General features: G+C 43.2%; 1 protein-coding gene across 1 annotated transcript in view; it reads left to right on the forward strand.

Moving 5' to 3' along the window:
• The window catches only part of RIBC2 (RIB43A domain with coiled-coils 2), a 57,615-nt gene extending 41,367 nt beyond the window's left edge, over positions 1-16,248 (forward strand). Inside the window, exons 5-7 of the mRNA XM_053716253.1 lie at positions 437-664; positions 1,047-1,213; positions 16,024-16,248. Coding sequence (XP_053572228.1) covers positions 437-664; positions 1,047-1,213; positions 16,024-16,105 — 477 coding nt within the window. The 3' untranslated portion in view covers positions 16,106-16,248. The remainder of the gene's footprint in view (positions 1-436; positions 665-1,046; positions 1,214-16,023) is intronic.
• The last annotated feature ends 4,400 nt before the right edge of the window (positions 16,249-20,648 follow it).

Here is a 20,648-nt window from a genome sequence, read left to right on the forward strand (position 1 = left end):
CAATGACCTTAAAGTGACGGTAAAGTCAAAATGAAACTTTCATGATTCAGATAGAACATGCAATTTAAAAAAAAAATCCAATTTACTTCTGTTATCAAATTTGCTACGTTCTCTTGGTATCTTTTATTGAAGAGTAAAACTAGGTAGGCTGATAAGAGCTCAAGCGCGTGCAAGTGTCTTTTGTATAACAAAGCTATAAACTGTTCAGATTGGCATATGTATAATTAATATATACTGTGTGTGTATATAGATATTTTATATACACATATGTATATAAATAAAACTATATATATATACGCACGTGTGTGTGTGTATATTGCTCTTTATTTCCCTGCATACAGCTATAGAATCAATTGTGTATTGTCCATTGATTATGTATGTGTATATATATATATATATATAAATAATTTATTTATTTATTTTTCTCTCATTTGAGGCTGAAGAAGCTTCAGAAAGAAAAAAGCTAGAAAAGCAGCAGGAGGAAGAGGATAATTCAGTGGAAATTTCCAACCTTATTGACGGGGATCTTCTTTCAGAGAATCCTGCTCAGGCAGCAAGTGCCTTTGGGCCACATCGTGTGGTACCTGATCGCTGGAAGGGAATGACGCCGGAACAAGTAAATGAGATTACAAATGTACAGCAGCAGCAGATACAAGAGAAGAAGGTATTGCATTATTATTGTTATCGTTACTTTAAATAATCTGCAATGTTCCAATGTATTAATCAGTACAAGAGATTAGTACATGTCAGGGTGGATCTGATTTAAATAGAGATATTGGAGCCTTTAAAGTGATATTACAGCAACGTCGCAACTGTTGGCAAACATCAGGGAGTTGATCTTAGTGTATTTTCAGACTAGTTGCATTGGAGTTATCTCTCCAGACTTTTAAACCATAATTATTATAGTGATGTTTTTAGTGATGGGGTTGCAGCTACAAGGAAAGATCTTGTGGACATCTGTTTCAGTTTGTGTTGTTCAGAGAAGTTATGAAGAGAGACAATGAGTAGAAACTCTGTATAAATTATGTCATTCTTCTTTATGACAGAGGCTGATGGAGGAGGAGAAGCAGAAATTGGCTGAGTGGGATCAAAAGAGGGTACAGGCTGCGAGGACAATGATACTGCTAGAGAGGCAGCAAAAACGTCAAGAGAAAGAACTTCGTAAAGCACAAGATCATATCAACTTGCAGCTCGCAGACGCTCAGAAAGCACAGTAAGTGCCAGTTGTATTGTTTTCTACTACTGCTAGTGAAGTTTAGCATTTTCTGAAATGTAAAAAAAAGTATTTTAATAAATAACCCCGGTCCCTAAAGCTCCTTTTTTTCTGTACCTATGACATTTTTTATTTAAAGGTACAGTTTACCCTAAATTTTTCCACCCCTTTAATGTGTTCCCAATTATCCATTTTACCTCTCTAGAGTGTATTAAAGGCACATGGCCCCCACAATTGTTTTTTCATGATTCAGATAAAGAATACAATTTTAAAAAACATTTAAATTTGCTTCTTTTATGTAATTAGTTTCATTCTTCAGATAACTTTGGTTGAAGAAATAGCAATGCACATGGGTAAGTTAATCACACAAGGCATCTATGTGCAGCCAACAACCAGCAGCTACTTGAACCTATTAAATATGCTTTTTAACAAAGGATATCAAGAGAATTAAGCAAATTAGACAACAGAAGTAATTTGGAAAGTTGTTTAAAATATCATGCTAGGTGCTTCCGGTGGAGGAGGAGCTACACAGTTGCAGCTGAGCTCGTTTCTCCAGTCTCCTGGACTTTGGCGGTACTTTCTTCGCGCCAGCCCCTGGTTGGGGGCCTTCCTCAGGACAGTTACAAGATCCACTCCGGACCCATAGACAGTGGCACACCATCCCACTGTTAGACCCTCGTTGGCTAGCTATCTGGTTCTTAAAATTATCCCTCAACATACCGTAGCTAATCGCAAGCTAAGAAGGCTCCTTTCGTAACAGTTAGCGCCACTGCTTTGAACTACTTCTTTCATTAACAAGCCCAATTCCCCCCTGCTGCCCTCCCCTTACACCTCAACGGAACTAAGACGCTGGTTTCTCTTCTCCTGACCACCCCCTCCTTCTGCACCCACCAGCTCAGATTCCCAAGCAACAAGCAACAAGGCTAATTCTTCAAGCTACCTGTTTGCGGCTGCCCTCCTTCCCGGTCCTGTCGGCTGGGACCTGTCTCGCTCCCTCCCCCACCGGTGCTGCGCGGGGGGGAGCCGGACCCGGCTTGGAAGTGTGGACCGGAAGTGCAGCTTGTCTCTACGCTCTACAGCCGCCCAACGCGGTGCTGCCCACTCCCCCCCCCCCCACCGGTTCTGCGTGGGGGGAGTTGAGCGCAGTCTTTGACAGGAAAGCTGGATCAGAAGTGCCCGTGGGGAAACGCTCTGCTATCTATCTACGGGACCGGCTGCAGGCTGGATTCGCAGGAGGGGGTGAGTTCTCTAGCCAGGCTGGATTATACAATGTTTATGGGACTGATCGCTTAGTGCAGCAGGGGGTTAGACATCTGACTTCCCTCCCCTTTTTTTTTTTTTTCCTCTCCCCTGTGTGGCACTTAACTTTTCACTCACACCACGTGGTACATGGATAAATTCCTTTCTAACTCCCCTAAAAACCCTTCCCCAAACATGACAGGAAGACATAAAGACAGGAAACTTAAGGGTGTGCTGGATTCAGCCACTGAACAAATAAACCCTAGTAATGTGACAATATTACCAGAAAATCTTGATATGCAGGCATTGGTGTCTAACATCACGGAGGCTCTCGCCCCCAAATTTGAATTACTTAAAACTGATATTAAGCTAGATATTTCCTCTTTAACCCAAGAAGTGAGGCAGTTCTCGGGAAGACTGCAAGAAGCAGAACAGAGGGTCTCAGATCTAGAAGACCAAGCAACTATACATAGCACCAAAATAGAGACCTCAGCTAAAATAATACAAAAATTGTTGGACAGGGTCGAGGACCTCGAAAACCGTTCTAGACGGAACAACTTGAGAATAATAGGCCTTCCTGAAAATAAAAAATTTGAAAACCTTGATACCTTTATCTCTCATACACTTACTAGAGCTCTAAAAATCCCCTCTACACACCCACCTATTATAGTATAAAGAGCCCACAGAATGGGACCTCTACGCCCTGACAGTAACATTAGCAGGAGACCGCGACCTATAATCGCTAGATTACTGAACTACAAAGATAAAGATCTTCTTCTGCAGTATTTCCGGAAGAATCAACCAATCACAATAGAAGACAGTAGAATTCTGATTTTTCAGGATTTTGCGGCAGATACAGCCTTAAAGAGAAGAGAGTTGGCCCCAATTTGTTCTAAGTTTATTCACCAAGGGTGTAGGGCGGCCCTTATTTATCCCTCAAAACTCAAGGTAGTAATAAATGGGACAACGCACATTACTGATGATCTTCAAATGGCGGAGAATCTTCTTAAGACACTAGATACACAAATATAGCTTACAAACTAGCAGCTTAGGTAGGCAGAGTATGATGAAGGTGATTATAAACCACGGGGAATTGGACCCCCCCTACCCCCCTCATTTCCCCCCCCCCTTTTCCATTTTTGGTTCTGGGGGTTTTGTGTGTTTTTTTTTTTTTTCTCTTCTTCTCCTCCTTCCGCCCAGTTCTCTCATCCCTTTTCATTCCACCAATGCTACTTACTCCTCTCCTCTATACATAGAGAAATATGACGTATAATCCTGATAATTTTAAAATTGTATCCTGGAATGTAGGAGGAATTTCCTCCCCCATCAAACGTAAAGCAATCTTATCACATTTGCGGAAAGTTCAGACGGATATTGGCCTAATACAGGAAACTTTAATTTTGGGGGGGGGGACTTTAATATGGCCCCCCAATGTCCTATAGATAGACTCAGAAAAGACTCTAAGCTTTTGAAACAGAAGAAGGATAATCTTGATTTTAAATTGGTCAAAAAGATTAAACGAATTCTTTCCCTGCGAGATATTTGGAGATATCAGAATCCTGACACCCAAGATTTTACTTGCCTATCTAAGGCTCACAAAACTTTATCCAGGATCGACTTATTCTTGATTAGTGATCACTTGAGTTCCTCAAAGATTAAATCTCAGATAATGCCAATTTTTCTATCAGACCACGGGCCCATCTCCCTTGAATTCAACCTGGCACAATCTAAACCAAAGACCCTCCGATTTTTCTTTCCTTATTTTCTTTTTACCGACTTGAAGTTTAAACAGTGGCTCAGGAATCGATTCACGGAATATGCGCAATTTAATATCAACTATGTGGACCGCACAGATATCTTCTGGGAAACTGCTAAGGCAGTCCTTAGAGGAGAAATCACAGCATATTCCATTATTCAAAATAAAAAAAAAAGCAAGGGAAAAGGAAGTCTATAATTCTTTGGTTAACGCCTATAACACTTATTTATTGGAAAGAACTCTTCTAAACTGGGCAAGGTACATACGAACTAAAGCTGCGAGAAATACCTTTTTCCTAGCTCAGGAAACATATAACGAGATTAGATTGCAAGCTAAACTACATAAATTTGGTAATAAGTCTGGTAAAATGTTATCTAAACTAATTAAAAGTGAGAACAAAAAATCCAATATTGATAAAATCCAACATAATGAGAAATATCTCTCTAACTCTAACGCTAGACTTAACGCCCCAATTACGCGGGAAGAAATTGGAAAAATAATCTCTAAACTTCCCTTGAACAAGGCAGCTGGACCGGATGGATTGCCCAATGAACTCTATAAAATCTTATCATCGGAGATAGTTTCTTACTTAGCTAACCTTTATAATGATATCTTTATTTATCATAAACAACCCACGTCCTCTTTCGCGTCCTCTCTAACCACTTTGATTTTAAAAGAGGGGAAGGACCCTACATGTAAGGAGTCCTACAGACCAATTGCATTGTTAAACTCAGACTATAAAATACTCTCCTCCATTTTAGCAACTAGACTTCAGTCCATTCTATCTACAGTAATCCATCCGGACCAAGCTGGTTTTCTTAATAATCGTAACTCGTCTGCAAAGATTAGGGAATTACTGGTGACTATGGAATATGTTCAGGGAGAGACCCCACAAGGGGCGGGGGGAGAGGACTCCCCGGACCTGGCCATTTTGTCAATTGATGCGGAAAAAGCTTTTGACTTGGTAGTTCATAAACATCTAATTCTCTCATTAGCAAGGTTCGGGATTGTAGGGAATTTCCCTAAATTCGTGGAGAGCCTCTATAGTCACTCTTCCACAAGTCTGATTATTAACGATGATATCTCCCCACCAATTGCATTAAAGAGGGGCACTCGTCAGGGCTGTCCTCTCTCCCCGCTCCTTTTCGACTTAGCTATAGAACCCTTAGCAATTAGAATTAGGAACTCACTGGAGGGCATAAAAATTAGGAGGCATGAAATGAAAGTCGGATTATATGCGGATGACCTACTTATATACATATCTAATACAGCGCAAAATATTCCAAAACTCCTGCAAATTACTGACCATTTTGGGGTATTCTCAGGATACAAAGTAAATGCGATAAAATCGGAACTAATGTGGCTCAGGAAAAATAAGACCAGCAAGACAGATTTACCCTTTAGAGTAGTAACAGACTCATTGAAATACTTGGGAATTAAAATACCAATTAATTTAAAAGATCTATATAAGATGAACATAACTCCAATGTTAAGTTTTATCAAAGAAAGGCTTAAGGCCTGGCAAAATTTACCACTTTCAATATCTGGCCGTTCAGCCTTAGTTAAAATGATCCTTCTCCCAAAATTGCTTTATATTTTACAGAATGTCCCTTTAATTTTATTTGAGAGAGATATACGTTCAATGAATACATCAATCGGGAAATTCGGCAGGGGAAGAGGCCCAAAATAGCCCTCTCTAAACTAATGGTGCCAAGAGAATTGGGAGGATTGGCACTTCCGAACTTAAGATTTTATAATCTTTGTTTTTTGGCCCGCATAATAGCGGACTGGTTTTCTACCAAGAACTATGTCTTAAATAATGACCTTGAATTTAATATATGTGACCCATACTCTCCAATAGCTCTGGCACATACGAGCCCTAAAGATCTCCCCAGAAATATAAAGGAGCTTAAATCTATTTTAAACCCGATTAAAGCTTGGTTCAAAATATCCAAATCTCTCTCTATATGCCCCATGGTATCAAAACATCTTCCTCTAACTAGAAACCCGAACTTCCAACCAGGACTGGACTCAGTTATTTTTAATAGATGGTATAACAGGGGGCTGGACAGGGTCATTTACTTTATTAATCAGGAGAGAAAATGTGTTAAATCTTTTGAGGAGTTGCGGCTTGAATTTAATCTGTTAAATAAAGATTTCTACGCATATTTACAGATAAGACACTATATTACAGAGCTTATACACAAGATTGGATGGAACTGATCCTTGGGAAGCTTAGAAACCTGGTTAACAATAACCAAAAATTCCTCCATGTCTATTGCCCCATGTTACTACTCATTGAACCTTACCAAAGCCACCCCGATATTGGAGAAGCTGGCCGGGTCCTGGGACACCTTAATCCCACACAGTAATATCGACTCGAAAACTATCCAATTTTCAATTAATAAAGTAACAAAAACCACATCCTCATCCAATTGGCGAGATGCTCATTTAAAACTCTTGCATAGGGCATATTTCACCCCGGAAAGAGGCCTCAGAGTCCGTAATCATCAATTTAATAAATGCCCCAAATGTTCTTATTTTGCTGCTGATATAATTCACATGTTCTGGCAATGTCCTAGAGTGAGTAATGTTTGGAGTAAGCTGGAATACTGGCTTAAAAGTAAACTTAAAATTGAACAAATATCTTTTTCCTTGTTCCAGATTATATTCTGTCTAAAATCTGAAAAAGGGCGACAGTCTAATGAGAAACTAGTTAATCTATCTATCTTAGCCACCAGATATCTGCTTTGCCAGAAATGGAAGATGAGGTCGGTACCAACTATTGTTGAAATCAGGGATCATCTAAAGAAACAATGTGTTTTAGAACAGAAAAATACTAATATAGATAATGAACCCGACGTAAAGAAATTTTTTGACAAATGGGCACCATTTATTAAGATTTTCCCTGAAAGAGAAATCGATTACTTAATCTCTCCATTTAAGAATTCGGAGTTAATATTGTTGGGTATTTGGTGATTTAGAGAAGTTATGAGAGATCCGGGACTTTCTCTTCTTCCAATTCTTCCCCTTTTTTTTTCTCCCCCTGCCCCTTTTTCTCCCCTCTGCCCCTCCCCTTTTATTTTATTTTTTTTGTTGGTTTACCAGTTCTTGGGTGGTTTATTATATTTTTTTTTTTTTTATTATTTTTTTTTTGTTATGTTTTTTTAGAATTAAGTTATCTCTTTTTTCTTTATTTTTTATAAATAAAACACTCCAACAATGAGTAATAAGAAGATAGGCAGATGGCTTAGGTTTTATCAATTGAGTATATGATGGGTAATATGCAATTTTGGTTGATAATCATTATTTTCTCTCTATTGTTTTTTTTCTGTTGTTTGTTTATGAACTCTAAAATCGTGGCTTCTTGTTTCCATGGAACTTGTATTCATTGTTGGACATAAATAAATGGTTTAAAAAAAAATAAAAAAATAAAAATATCATGCTAAATCATAAAATTAAAAAAATTGGGTTTCATGTCCCTTTAAATTGTTTACAACAAGCTCATTTACATTTATTTCTGTGTTTGAAATAGCAAATTTTGCCCTTGGTATACATACCTATTGTGAATGTTTATATAAAAAAAAAAGCTGTGTAAACATAACCAGCAGGAGAATTGACACTCCCAATGGAGGTTAGGAGAGATAAGTAATAAAATGTTAATTTTACAGACCATCCGACTAAAATTTAGCCAATATTAAACTAAATTTAGCCATTATTAAAATTGTTCAATTTTTATTGCACATATTATTATTAAATACATTTATGTTAAATTATGCAATTAATTTGTGCTTTGGATAGCTGAAGATTATATAATATAAGAATTTAAGAAAATATTACATTCTCCTCACTGGCTATTTTAAAATGCCAACCAAACACTATGTGTGTGTGTGTGTATATGTATGTATGTATGTGTATATATATATATACAGTATATATATATATATATATATATATATATATAACAATTGCAAAGGGGTACCAGCACTCACTTTTTTGTAGTTCATCATCCGGGGTGCTCCTCAAGTAAAGAACATATAAAGCAGGCAAAGGGAAGGCACTCACCGTATTAGTAACAAACTCTTTTATTGTTTAGTTAACGGTTTCGGGGTTGCCCCCGTCCTCAGACCAACAGAACATATTCAAAACTCACCTATTTAACAGGAAACCCATCACCGTGAAATCTGAATCAGCTGTGTCCCTGCACGTCTTCCCAAACGCAACTGCGCATGAGCAAAACTGTTACGGAACACAGCTGCGAACAAAACCGGCCTCAAGAAAAAGCCATCACCATAGTAACCTCCTAACACCAACGTGTATAACATCTGTCAGATTAAAAACAAACATGATCGCAAAGTATACAAGCCATATATTGATATCACATGTGCGTACTCTAACATACTACCTCCCGAGCAACATCAAACCCAGCATTCAATTATTTAGTACTCTGTTGTATCGTAACTTGCCGAACGTTACCTAGCAACCAAATATCAACACAAACCAACAGCGCTCCTTATTAAACATATTGAACAAGCCATACCGTATTCCATAGTGCCTGTCAACATCCAGCGCAGTAAATCAGACATGCTCACCGCATTGGAACTAACGTAACTGTTACGGTTACCCTTAGTCTCGCTGAGAGATGGACCGCTTAGTAGCCTGGATCCCTATTGCTAAAGAGGGGAGAAGCTGCTTTCCATAGTATTCTATATGAGTCTCGCAAATATAGAATAATCTCCCTTAGCTGCAGTACAGCTAGGATACCCTTCTGCCCACAAAAACGAGTCAACGCTGCGATTGAGGGTCAAAACAAGAACTCAGGACTGGGATGCCCAGCCTGCTTTTTATTAAGGTTACATGCACACAGGGCACTCCCAGGGGGAGAGGGGGGGAAGCACAAAATCCCCCATCACACATTTAGATAGAGAGCACTGTCCTTTGACAGGCCACAATAGGATTACAGTACTTAAGATAACAAGTTTACAAGTTCATCTTATCAATTAGCAGTCTGGCTCCAGAGGTGATTAGACAATAGTTTCTAAAAGCTGAAAAAAAAGAGTTAACTCTTTATGAAATGAAACTTGTTACGGTTTTCTTGGAGCCCTTCTTAGGCGCTGGCTTGCTGGTTCAGGCATTGCTGCTGGGAAATAAGCTTTTCACAACAAAATAACTAATGCTTCTGTAACATTGCTCCCTTTCTGTGGAACACTCTGGCAGACACGGTCTGACCCCTTTTCGGGGCAGACTAAGGCTGTCCAGACCGCTGGTTATGCGGGGCTGAGGTCGGTTTGTCTGGACAACCCGTCGGCGTTGCCATTCTGTTTCCCAGGTCTGTAAGTAATGGTGAAATTGAAGGTTTGCAACGATAAGCTCCAACGTAATAGCCTGCCGTTATCTCCAGAGACCCGGTTCAGCCACACCAACGGGTTATGGTCGGTGACCAGAGTGAACTCCTGACCATATAAATAGGGAGTCAATTTCTTTAATGCCCACACCAAAGCCAAACACTCCTTTTCGACCGCTGCATAGCTGACTTCGCGGGGCAGGAGCTTCCGGCTGATGTAGGCAACTGGATGCTCCCCTCCATCTTCGCCTACTTGGCTGAGGACGGCTCCCAGCCCGAACATGGAAGCATCGGTATGGACGATAAAACGTTTGTTAAGGGCTGGGGCCGCCAAGACAGGAGCGTTAATTAGAGCATTTTTGAGAGCCTGGAAAGCCGTTTCACAGTGGGGAGACCACAGGACCTGTCGAGGTAAGTTCTTCTTGGTCAAGTCAGTCAGGGGTTTGGCAAGTGTGCTGTAGTCTGGTACGAACCGTCTATAGTACCCTGCCGTGCCCAGGAAGGCTAGGACCTGAGTCTTAGTGATGGGGGTGGACCAATTGGCGACAGCTTCTATTTTGGCCGGCTCTGGTCGCTGCTTTCCACACCCCACCCGGTGACCCAGGTACTGTACCTCGGCCATCCCAAAGTGGCATTTTTCTGGCTTCAGAGTCAGGCCAGCAGCCCGGATCTGATCCAGAACCATTCCCACATGAGCTAAGTGGTCCTCCCAGGACTCACTGTGGATCGCTATGTCGTCCAGGTAGGCGCAAGCAAAACTCTGGAAGCCATCCAGGAGCCTATCCACCAAGCGCTGGAATGTAGCTGGGGCATTCTTCATCCCAAACGGCATTACCCTAAACTGATATAAGCCGAATGGGGTGACGAATGCCGACTTGGGGATAGCCTCCGGGGCCAGGGGAATCTGCCAGTAACCTTTGCAGAGGTCAATAGTGGTCAGGTAATTTCCCCTGGCTATACGATCGAGTAGCTCGTCTACCCTGGGCATAGGGTAAGCGTCCGTCACGGTATTTTCATTGAGCCTCCGATAGTCTACGCAGAACCGGGTGGTCCCATCTTTCTTGGGCACCAAGACAACTGGGGAGGCCCAGGGACTATCGGAGGGCTCAATTACCCTGAGCTGGAGCATCTCATCGATCTCCTTCTTCATTCCTGTCCTAACTGCTTCGGGGATTCGGTACGGAGCCTGGCGCAAGGGAGCTTGTCCCGGAGTATCTACCTGGTGGGTGGTTAAAGTAGTGTACCCTGGCTTCGGGGAGAAGGTGAGGTGTTTGGACTGGAGGAGTTGGTTGAGCTGCTCCCTTTCAGTGGGGCTAAGTCGGTCCCCTATCTGAACCTGAGCCACTATACCTGTGGGGAGGCTCTTTTCTAATAGGTCTGGAATGGGTAAACTGTCGGGGTCTTCCTGAGGGGAACAACATATGGCCGTCACGTTCTCTGGTCGCTCAAAATATTCCTTGAGCATGTTTACATGGAATGTCTTTCTAAGATTGTTGTCGTGGCAGCTAGCTATCACATAAGTGGTGTCTCCCCTTTTCTCTACGATCTGGTAGGGACCCTGCCAGGACGCCTGCAATTTGTCTGTCTTCACCGGCTTAAGTACTAACACCTTTTGTCCTATGGTGAAGATTCTCTTTCGGGCCCCCCGATCGTACCATACTTTCTGTCTTCTCTGGGCCAACTGGAGATTAGCCCGCACGGATTTGGCTAATTGCTCCATTCGGTCCCTGAGTTCCAGCACGTATGGCACAATTGGGACACCGTCAGCCTCCATCTCTCCCTCCCAGTGCTCCCGGATCAGGTTTAGGGGTCCCCGTACCTTTCTTCCGTAGAGCAACTCGAAGGGAGAGAACCCTGTCGTTTCCTGGGGCACCTCCCGATAAGCAAATAGGAGGTGCGGCAGGAAGCGTTCCCAGTCTCGGTATTCCTGAGTGAACGTCTTGAGCATTTGCTTGAGGGTCCCATTGAACCTCTCACACAGCCCGTTCGTCTGGGGGTGGTATGGGGAGCTTAGGAGGGACTTAATTTTGCAAACCTGCCAGAGTTGTTGGGTCAATTCAGCCGTAAATTGGGTGCCTCGGTCGGATAGGATTTCTTTTGGAAATCCTACCCGGGAGAACACCTGTACTAGTGCATTCGCTACCGTATCCGCTTGTATGTTGGATAGGGCGACAGCCTCTGGGTACCTGGTAGCGTAGTCCACTACGGTAAGAATGTATCGCTTACCGGAGGGACTAGGGGTAGCCAGTGGTCCCACTAGGTCAATAGCAACCCGGCTGAAGGGTTCCTCTACAATGGGCATATTTATTAGCTGGGCTTTAGGGTGATCGCCTCGCCTTCCTACTCGTTGACACACATCGCAGGTGTTACAGTAAGTTCTAACGTCAGCGTGCACCCCTGGCCAAAAGAACGTGTGAGTAATGCGGTGTAGGGTACGGGTAACGGCTAGGTGGCCTGCTAAGGGGATGTCGTGGCCTATTTTGAGGATTTCTTGACGGTATTTGTGGGGCACTACCAGCTGTCGCCTACGCTGTCCCCTTTTCTCTGTCCAGCGGTATAGTTTCCCTTTTTCCCATAAGAATGTTTCGTTATCTGCCCCGCCCCCTCCGGTCTCTGCTCGTTCCCGGTACTTTTGTAAGGTCGGGTCAGTCTTAGACTCTGCCTCGAAAGCATCTGGGGTGTCCCAGGGTATGGGGCCTAACCTGTCAGGCAAGGTCGGGGTAGGTCTTACCTGTGTCTCCCGCACTGGTGAAAGCTCTCGCTCCGTCCGGGCTTGGGCCCGTGTAGTCACTGGGTCCGCCTCGTTGTTGCATACTGGAGCATAGGCAGAAGTCATGGGGCCCAAATCGTTGCCCAGTAGTACTTCGGCAGGTAAATTATCCATTAGGCCCACGTTCACAGCCCCCTTTCCCGCTCCCCAATCAAGATGCACTTTAGCTGTTGGAATTTTGTACACATCCCCCCCCCGCCACTCTAACGGCCACAGTCTGTCCGGATCGCTTGTGCTCTGGCACCAAATGACTCTGTACCAGCGTGATAGTAGCCCCTGTGTCTCGCAATCCCTCGGTAGATCGCCCCTCGAGCCATACCCTCTGCCGATGGTGCTGGCGGTTATCTGAGGCAGCATATACAGGGTCTGCCTCGTGAAGCGGCCCCACATATCCCTCCATAGGGGCCTCTTGGTTAACACAGAGGGCCCGGGCCGGACGATAGGACCCAGAGGGGTCATTGTAATTCCTGGGTGTCTGGTGCGTATTAAGGGGGCAGCTAGCCATGAAATGCCCTGGTTGCTTGCATCGGTGGCAAGTCGGTCTGGGACGCTCAGAGCTGTTATTGGGTGGTCCTGAGTGTCGGACGGGCCCTGTGGGCACCGGGGCTCGGAATTCAGCACGAGGGGGTGCACGGTAAACCTCTCTGGGTTCGACCCGTGCTGGAGCTCGGTAGTTCATGGGTTCGTGAAGACGGGAGTCATAATGTTCATCGGCCAATTTGGCTGCTTCTTCTAAGGTAGAAGGCCGCCTGTCTCGCAGCCATTCCTTCCCTTGCTGTTCCATGCCATTATAAAAATGTTCTAAGAGAAACAATTGTAAAATTTCCTCCCCAGTCACCGCTTTACTTCCGCTCAGCCAGTGATTTGCCGCTCTCCGCATTCGGTGCGCCCATTCCATATGGGTATCGTTAGGCTTCTTTTCCGTGCCCCGAAACTGTCGGCGATACGTGTCCGGAGTTACAGCGTACCGTCGCAACAGTGTCTCCTTAACTAGCTCATACTGTGTCACTTCCTCAGCACCCAGAGTACGAAAGGCTTCCAGGGCTCGCCCGGATAGTTTCCCAGACAATATCGTGGGCCACTCTCTGTTGGGAATCTGGTGCAGGGCACATTGCCTTTCGAAGTCCGCCAAATATTCATCAATCCCTGTCTCGCTCTCTAGGAAGGGTCGAAATGCCGCATAGGGTATCTTGGGCCTCCCAGCATTTTCGACAGGGATGATTACCTGCGGGGCTTCAGCATTGCGGTGTGCGTTCGCTAGGTTGAGTTCGTGGGCTCGAGTCTCTCGTATATCCTCGTCCGCCTCCGCCATCAACTGCTGTACCAATTCCATGGAGGGGTTCGGCCCGTATAATGAGAGCCTTTCCCGAACAATCCTGGTTTTTTCGTCACTAATCGTGGTCGGTGTTTCCGCCATTGTGAAGCTCTGATCCAGTTCGGTCAATTCTGCGATCAGCTCTCTCCTCGGCCGGTTGCTGGCGTACCCCCCTCTGCTTTCAAGTAAATCCTTTAGGGTTGTACGCTTCAATTTTTCGTAAGCGCTCTCCATCCGTTCTGTACCTCTCCTAGGAAATCCAGGAAAATCCCGCCGCTGCCGCCAAATGTTACGGTTACCCTTAGTCTCGCTGAGAGATGGACCGCTTAGTAGCCTGGATCCCTATTGCTAAAGAGGGGAGAAGCTGCTTTCCATAGTATTCTATATGAGTCTCGCAAATATAGAATAATCTCCCTTAGCTGCAGTACAGCTAGGATACCCTTCTGCCCACAAAAACGAGTCAACGCTGCGATTGAGGGTCAAAACAAGAACTCAGGACTGGGATGCCCAGCCTGCTTTTTATTAAGGTTACATGCACACAGGGCACTCCCAGGGGGAGAGGGGGGGAAGCACAAAATCCCCCATCACACATTTAGATAGAGAGCACTGTCCTTTGACAGGCCACAATAGGATTACAGTACTTAAGATAACAAGTTTACAAGTTCATCTTATCAATTAGCAGTCTGGCTCCAGAGGTGATTAGACAATAGTTTCTAAAAGCTGAAAAAAAAGAGTTAACTCTTTATGAAATGAAACTTGTTACGGTTTTCTTGGAGCCCTTCTTAGGCGCTGGCTTGCTGGTTCAGGCATTGCTGCTGGGAAATAAGCTTTTCACAACAAAATAACTAATGCTTCTGTAACAGTAACAAAACCAATGTTCAATTAAATCAACAGACACCCCACCAAGACCAACATACTATAAATGATGGCGATATGCGGTGACTTTTAAATAACAGAGTATGGTATCCGGTCTTTTAGTTGGTTTGATGTTTGGCTGCTAGGCTTTGTTCGGGTTGTTGTGACAGTGATTGTTCGTGGACTATGCTGCTTGCGTTATGATAGAGTATGTGCATCTGGTTTTATAGGTCTATTTGGATGTTGGGCGATTGTGTTTTTATCTTTGGTGTGGGTGGCGTCCTTATGGATGTGGTCTGTGAGATTATTATGGTTAATTGTGGTGGGGTGTCTGTTGATTTAATTGAACATTGGTTTTGTTACGTTAGTTCCACTGCGGTGAGCATGTCTGATTTACTGCGCTGGATGTTGACAGGCACTATGGAATGTGGCTTGTTCAATATGTTTAATAAGGAGCGCTGTTGGTTTGTGTTGATATTTGGTTGCTAGGTATTCTGTTAAATAGGTGAGTTTTGAATATGTTCTTTTGGTTTGAGGACGGGGGCAACCCCGAAAACGTTAACTAAACAATAAAAGAGTTTGTTACTAATACGGTGAGTGCCTTCCCTTTGCCTGCTTTATATATATATATATATATATATATATATATATATATATATATATATATATAGTAAGTTCCCACAGGATTAGGGTCCTCATCTCCTCCTGTGTGTGTCAAATTTTGTCTTATCTATTTCAATTTTTGTATTATTTAAACAAATTGTACCCATGTACAGTGCTATTGAATATGTTGGCGCTTAATAAATAAAGTATTATAATAATAATAATTATAGTCCTTGTCATATATCATATACCTATGAACCTTTATAACTTTTTTTTATTTAAATTTATATGAATATTTTTTTTCAGATAGTATTAATATGAATGTAACTGTATTTTAAATGTATTTATGTTGTGTTAAAGGGTCAGTCTACACCAGAATTTTTATTATTTAAAAAGATAGATAATCCCTTTATTACCCATTCCACAGTTTTGCATATCCAACACATTTTTATTCATATAGTTTTTACCTCTGCAGACTGCCCTCTTTTCGGGTCTTTCAGTGCTGACTCCTAGGAAACTCCACGTGCGTGAGCACAATATTATCTATATGACACACATGAACTAACGCCCTCTAGTTGTGAAAAACTGTCAAAATGCATTCAGATAAGAGGCAGCCTTCAAGGGCTAAGACATTAGCATATGAGCCTCCTAGATTTAGCTTTCAACTAAGAATACCAAGAGAACAAAGCAAAATTGATGATAAAAGTAAATTGGAAAGTTGTTTAAAATTACATGCCCTATCTGAATCAAGTTTATTTTTTACTAGACTGTCCCTTTAAGTGCATTTTTACTTTTCACTTCTAATACCTTGCTAAGGTTAGCGAGCCACTTGTAATCTAGCCCTTTATGGGAAATAGATTTTTACTTTAATATAATTTGTATATTTGAATATATTGTTCTGTTATTAACGCCTCTTTTTATTTTGCAGGAAAATCTACCTTGACAGAGAAGTGTTCTCTAATGCTCCAACAGCGCAGTACTTTGAACAGTTTAATACAACAAGTCGATGAAATGTTAGTGAACAATTGAAATATTTATAAAACTATGCAGTTCCTCAGATGTAAAAGGATGGTTATCAGTTTATTTTTATGTTTCTAAATACTACAATAAATGTTATTTGAAATAAAATTGCAGAATGCATCAAATGTAAGAATGTGTGACAGCTCTGTTTACTTTTAGTAATAAGCCAGTCTTGAAAGATGATGCAATAAGACTTAGGGGACGAGTTAACATGTTGGGAATGCGAAACATAAGTTAAGAAGACCGCTGCTCCTTAACTCGTCTGCCACCTCTAAAGGTGGCGGAAAGCAATCATCCCAATCAGATAGGATCGGGATGATTGACACCCCCTGCTAGCGGCCGGGGAGAGTATCATTGCACAAGCAGCATTTCACCAGAAATGCTTGTGCAATGTTAAATGCTGACAGCATATGCTGTCGGCATTAAGCAATGTCGGGCGGACATGATCCGCTAAAGCGGATCATATCCGCCCGACGGTTAATAAATCGGCCTCCATAGCATCTGTTTCAGAGGAACACTAATAGTGCCTGCATTAATATAACAAAAAGCATGCCAAAGTAAAATAATGATGTTCCTGCATAAAGACAGTGGGGCCAGCGGATCATGAGAGAGAGCAAAAGAGGGGGGAGAGAGAGCAAAAGAGGGGGGAAAGAGAAAGTAAAAGAGGGGGAGAAAGAGAGCAAAAGAAAGGGGGAGAGAGCGCAAAAGAGAGGGGGGAGAGAGAGCACAAAAGAGAGATGGAGAGAGCGCAAATGAGAGGGGGGAGAGAGCACAAAAGAGAGGGGGGAGAGAGAGAGCAAAAGAGATGGGGGGAGAGGAGAGACAGAGCAAAAAAGAGGGGTAGAGAGAGCGAGAATGGGGGGAGAAAGAGAGAGCAAAAGAGTGGGTAAGAGAGCAATAGAGAGGGGGAAGAGAGAGCAAAAGAGAGGGAGAAGAGAGCAAAAGAGGGGGGGAAGAGAGAGCGAGAGAGAGGGGGGAGAGAGAGCAAAAGAGAGGGGCGAGAGAGAGCGCAAAAGAGAGGGGCAGAGAGAGAGAACAAAAGAGAGGGGAGAGAGCGAGCAATAGAGAGGCAGAGAGAGAGAGAAAGGGAGTGGGGCCGCTGTACTGCAAAAAATGGCCTGTGTAAACGGGCTTTAGGACTAGTATTTTATATTTAATGCTATCAAATTATAATGAGTAGTAAACCATCTGCGCTGATTCACATTTCGCCATATAAGCCCTATAACTTTTTTACCACTTGGAGTAACAATACGAAAAACTGGTCTCATATTAACATATTAAGTTAGTGAGTACCCCAGTTGTTACTAGCAGTCGTTCACTACATTTTGAAGGCCTAAATATGTAGAAAAAGTAAATTTATGCTTACCTGATAAATTAATTTCTTCTATGGTACGACGAGTCCACGGATTCATCCTTGTGGGATATTATCCTCCTGCTAATAGGAAGTGGCAAAGAGCACCACAGCAGAGCTGTCTATATAGCTCCTCCCTTAGCTCCACCCCCCAGTCATTCGACCGAAGGTACAGGAAGAAAAAGGAGAAACTAAAAGGTGCAGAGGTGACTGAAGTTTAAAATCAAAAAAATATAATCTGTCTTAAAATGACAGGGCGGGCCGTGGACTCGTCATACCATAGAAGAAATTAATTTATCAGGTAAGCATAAATTTACTTTTCTTCTAAAAGGTATGACGAGTCCACGGATTCATCCTTTACTTGTGGGATACAATACCAAAGCTACAGGACACGGATGAACGGGAGGGACAAGACAGATGGTTAAACAGAAGGCACCACTGCTTGAAGAACTTTTCTCCCAAAAATAGCCTCTGAAGAAGCAAAGGTATCAAATTTGTAAAATTTGAAAAAGGTATGAAGCGAAGACCAAGTCGCAGCCTTACAAATCTGTTCAACAGAAGCATAATTTTTAAAAGCCCATGTGGAAGCCACCGCTCTAGTAGAGTGAGCTGTAATCCTTTCAGGAGGCTGCTGTCCCGCAGTCTCGTATGCCAAACGGATGATGCTTTTCAGCCAAAAAGAAAGAGACCTCTACGTTTTCCAGAATAGACAACAAACAAAGAAGATGTTTGACGGAAATCTTTGGTTGCTTGCAAGTAAAACTTCAAAGCACGAACCACGTCCAAGTTGTGCAACAGACGCTCCTTCTTAGAGGAAGGATTAGGACACAGAGAAGGAACAACAATTTCCTGATTGATATTCCTATTAGTAACAACCTTAGGAAGGAATCCAGGTTTGGTACGCAAAACCACCTTATCAGCATGGAAAACAAGATAAGGCGAGTCGCATTGCAATGCAGATAGTTCAGAAACTCTTCGAGCCGAAGAGATAGCAACTAAAAACAGAACCTTCCAAGATAGAAGCTTAATATCTATGGAATGCATAGGTTCAAACGGAACCCCTTGAAGAACTTTAAGAACTAAATTCAAACTCCATGGCGGAGCAAAAGGTTTAAACACAGGCTTGATTCTAACTACAGCCTGACAGAACGACTGAACGTCTGGAACATCTGCCAGACGCTTGTACAGTAGAATTGACAAAGCAGATATCTGTCCCTTTAAGGAACTAGCTGATAGGCCCTTCTCCAATCCTTCTTGGAGAAAGGTCAAAATCCTAGGAATCCTGATCTTACTCCATGAGTAGCCTTTGGATTCGCACCAATAAAGATATTTACGCCATATCTTATGATAAACTTTCCTAGTGACAGGCTTTCGAGCCTGAATCAAGGTATCTATGACCGACTCAGAGAAACCCCGCTTGGATAAAATCAAGCGTTCAATCTCCATGCAGTAAGCCGCAGAGAAACTAGATTTGGATGCTGGAACGGACCTTGAATCAGAAGGTCCTGTCTCAGTGGCAGAGTCCATGGTGGAAGAGATGACATGTCCACCAGGTCTGCATACCAAGCCCTGCGTGGCGACGCAGGTGCTATCAAAATCACTGAAGCTCTCTCCTGTTTGATTCTAGCAATCAAACGAGGAAGGAGAGGAAAAGGTGAAAACACATAAGCCAGGTTGAACGACCAGGGTACTGCTAGAGCATCTATCAGTACTGCCTGAGGATCCCTTGACCTGGACCCGTAACAAGGAAGTTTGGCGTTCTGACGAGACGCCATCAGATCCAATTCTAGTGTGCCCCATTGCTGAATCAATTGTGTAAACACCTCCGGATGGAGTTCCCACTCCCCCCCCGGATGAAAAGTCTGACGACTTAGAAAATCCGCTTCCCAGTTCTCCACTCCTGGGATATAGATTGCTGATAGATGGCAAGAGTAAGTCTCTGCCCATCTAATTAATTTGGTAACCTCTATCATTGCTAGAGAACTCTTTGTTCCCCCCTGATGATTGATATATGCTACAGTCGTGATATTGTCCGACTGGAATCTTATGTATCTGGTCGAAGCCAGCTGAGGCCACGCCTGAAGCGCGTTGAATATCGCTCTCAGTTCTAGAATATTTATCGGGAGGAGAGCCTCCTCCTGAGTCCTGCGGAAACACATTCCCTGGGACAGATGATCCTGTGACAACCACCAAAGAAGAGAGTCTCTGGTCTCTTGATCCAGATTTATCTGAGGAGATAAATCTGCATAATCCCCATTCCACTGTTTGAGCATGCATAGTTACAGTGGTCTGAGATGCGAACGAGCAAACGGAACTATGTCCATTGCCGCTACCATTAGTCCGATAACCTCCATACACTGAGCCACTGACGGCCGAGGAATGGAATGAAGAGCTCGGCAGGTGGTTAAAATCTTTGATTTCCTGACCTCCGTCAGAAAATTTTTCATGTCCACCGAATCTATCAGAGTTCCCAGGAATGGAACTCTTGTTTGAGGGGTAAGTGAACTCTTTTTTACGTTCACCTTCCACCCGTGAGATCTCAGAAAAGCCAACACGATGTCCGTGTGAGATTTGGCTAGTTGGTAAGTCGACGCCTGAATTAAGATATCGTCCAGATAAGGCACCACTGCTATGCCCCGCGGCCTTAGAACCACCAGAAGGGACCCTAGCACCTTTGTGAAAATTCTGGGAGCTGTGGCCAACCCGAAGGGAAGAGCCACAAACTGGTAATGCTTGTCCAGGAAGGCGAACCTAAGGAACTGGTGATGATCTTTGTGGATAGGGATGTGTAGATACGCATCCTTTAACTCCACGGTGGTCATATATTGACCCTCCTGGATCATTGGTAAAATAGTCTGAATGGTCTCCATCTTGAAAGATGGGACTCTGAGGAATTTGTTTAGGATCTTGAGATCTAAAATTGGTCTGAAGGTTCCCTCTTTTTTGGGAACCACAAACAGATTGGAGTAAAACCCCTGCCCCTGTTCTGCTTTCGGAACTGGGCGGATCACTCCCATGGTATATAGGTCTTCTACACAGCGTAAGAACGCCTCTCTTTTTGGCTGGTTTGCAGACAATTGAGAAAGATGGAATCTCTCCCTTGGAGGAGAATCTAGAAGATACCCCTGGGTTACGATTTCTAAAGCCCAGGAGTCCTGAACGTCTCTTGCCCAAGCCTGAGC

This window comes from Bombina bombina, chromosome 6, assembly GCF_027579735.1.
Source record: "Bombina bombina isolate aBomBom1 chromosome 6, aBomBom1.pri, whole genome shotgun sequence".
Taxonomy (NCBI): Eukaryota; Metazoa; Chordata; class Amphibia; order Anura; family Bombinatoridae; genus Bombina; species Bombina bombina.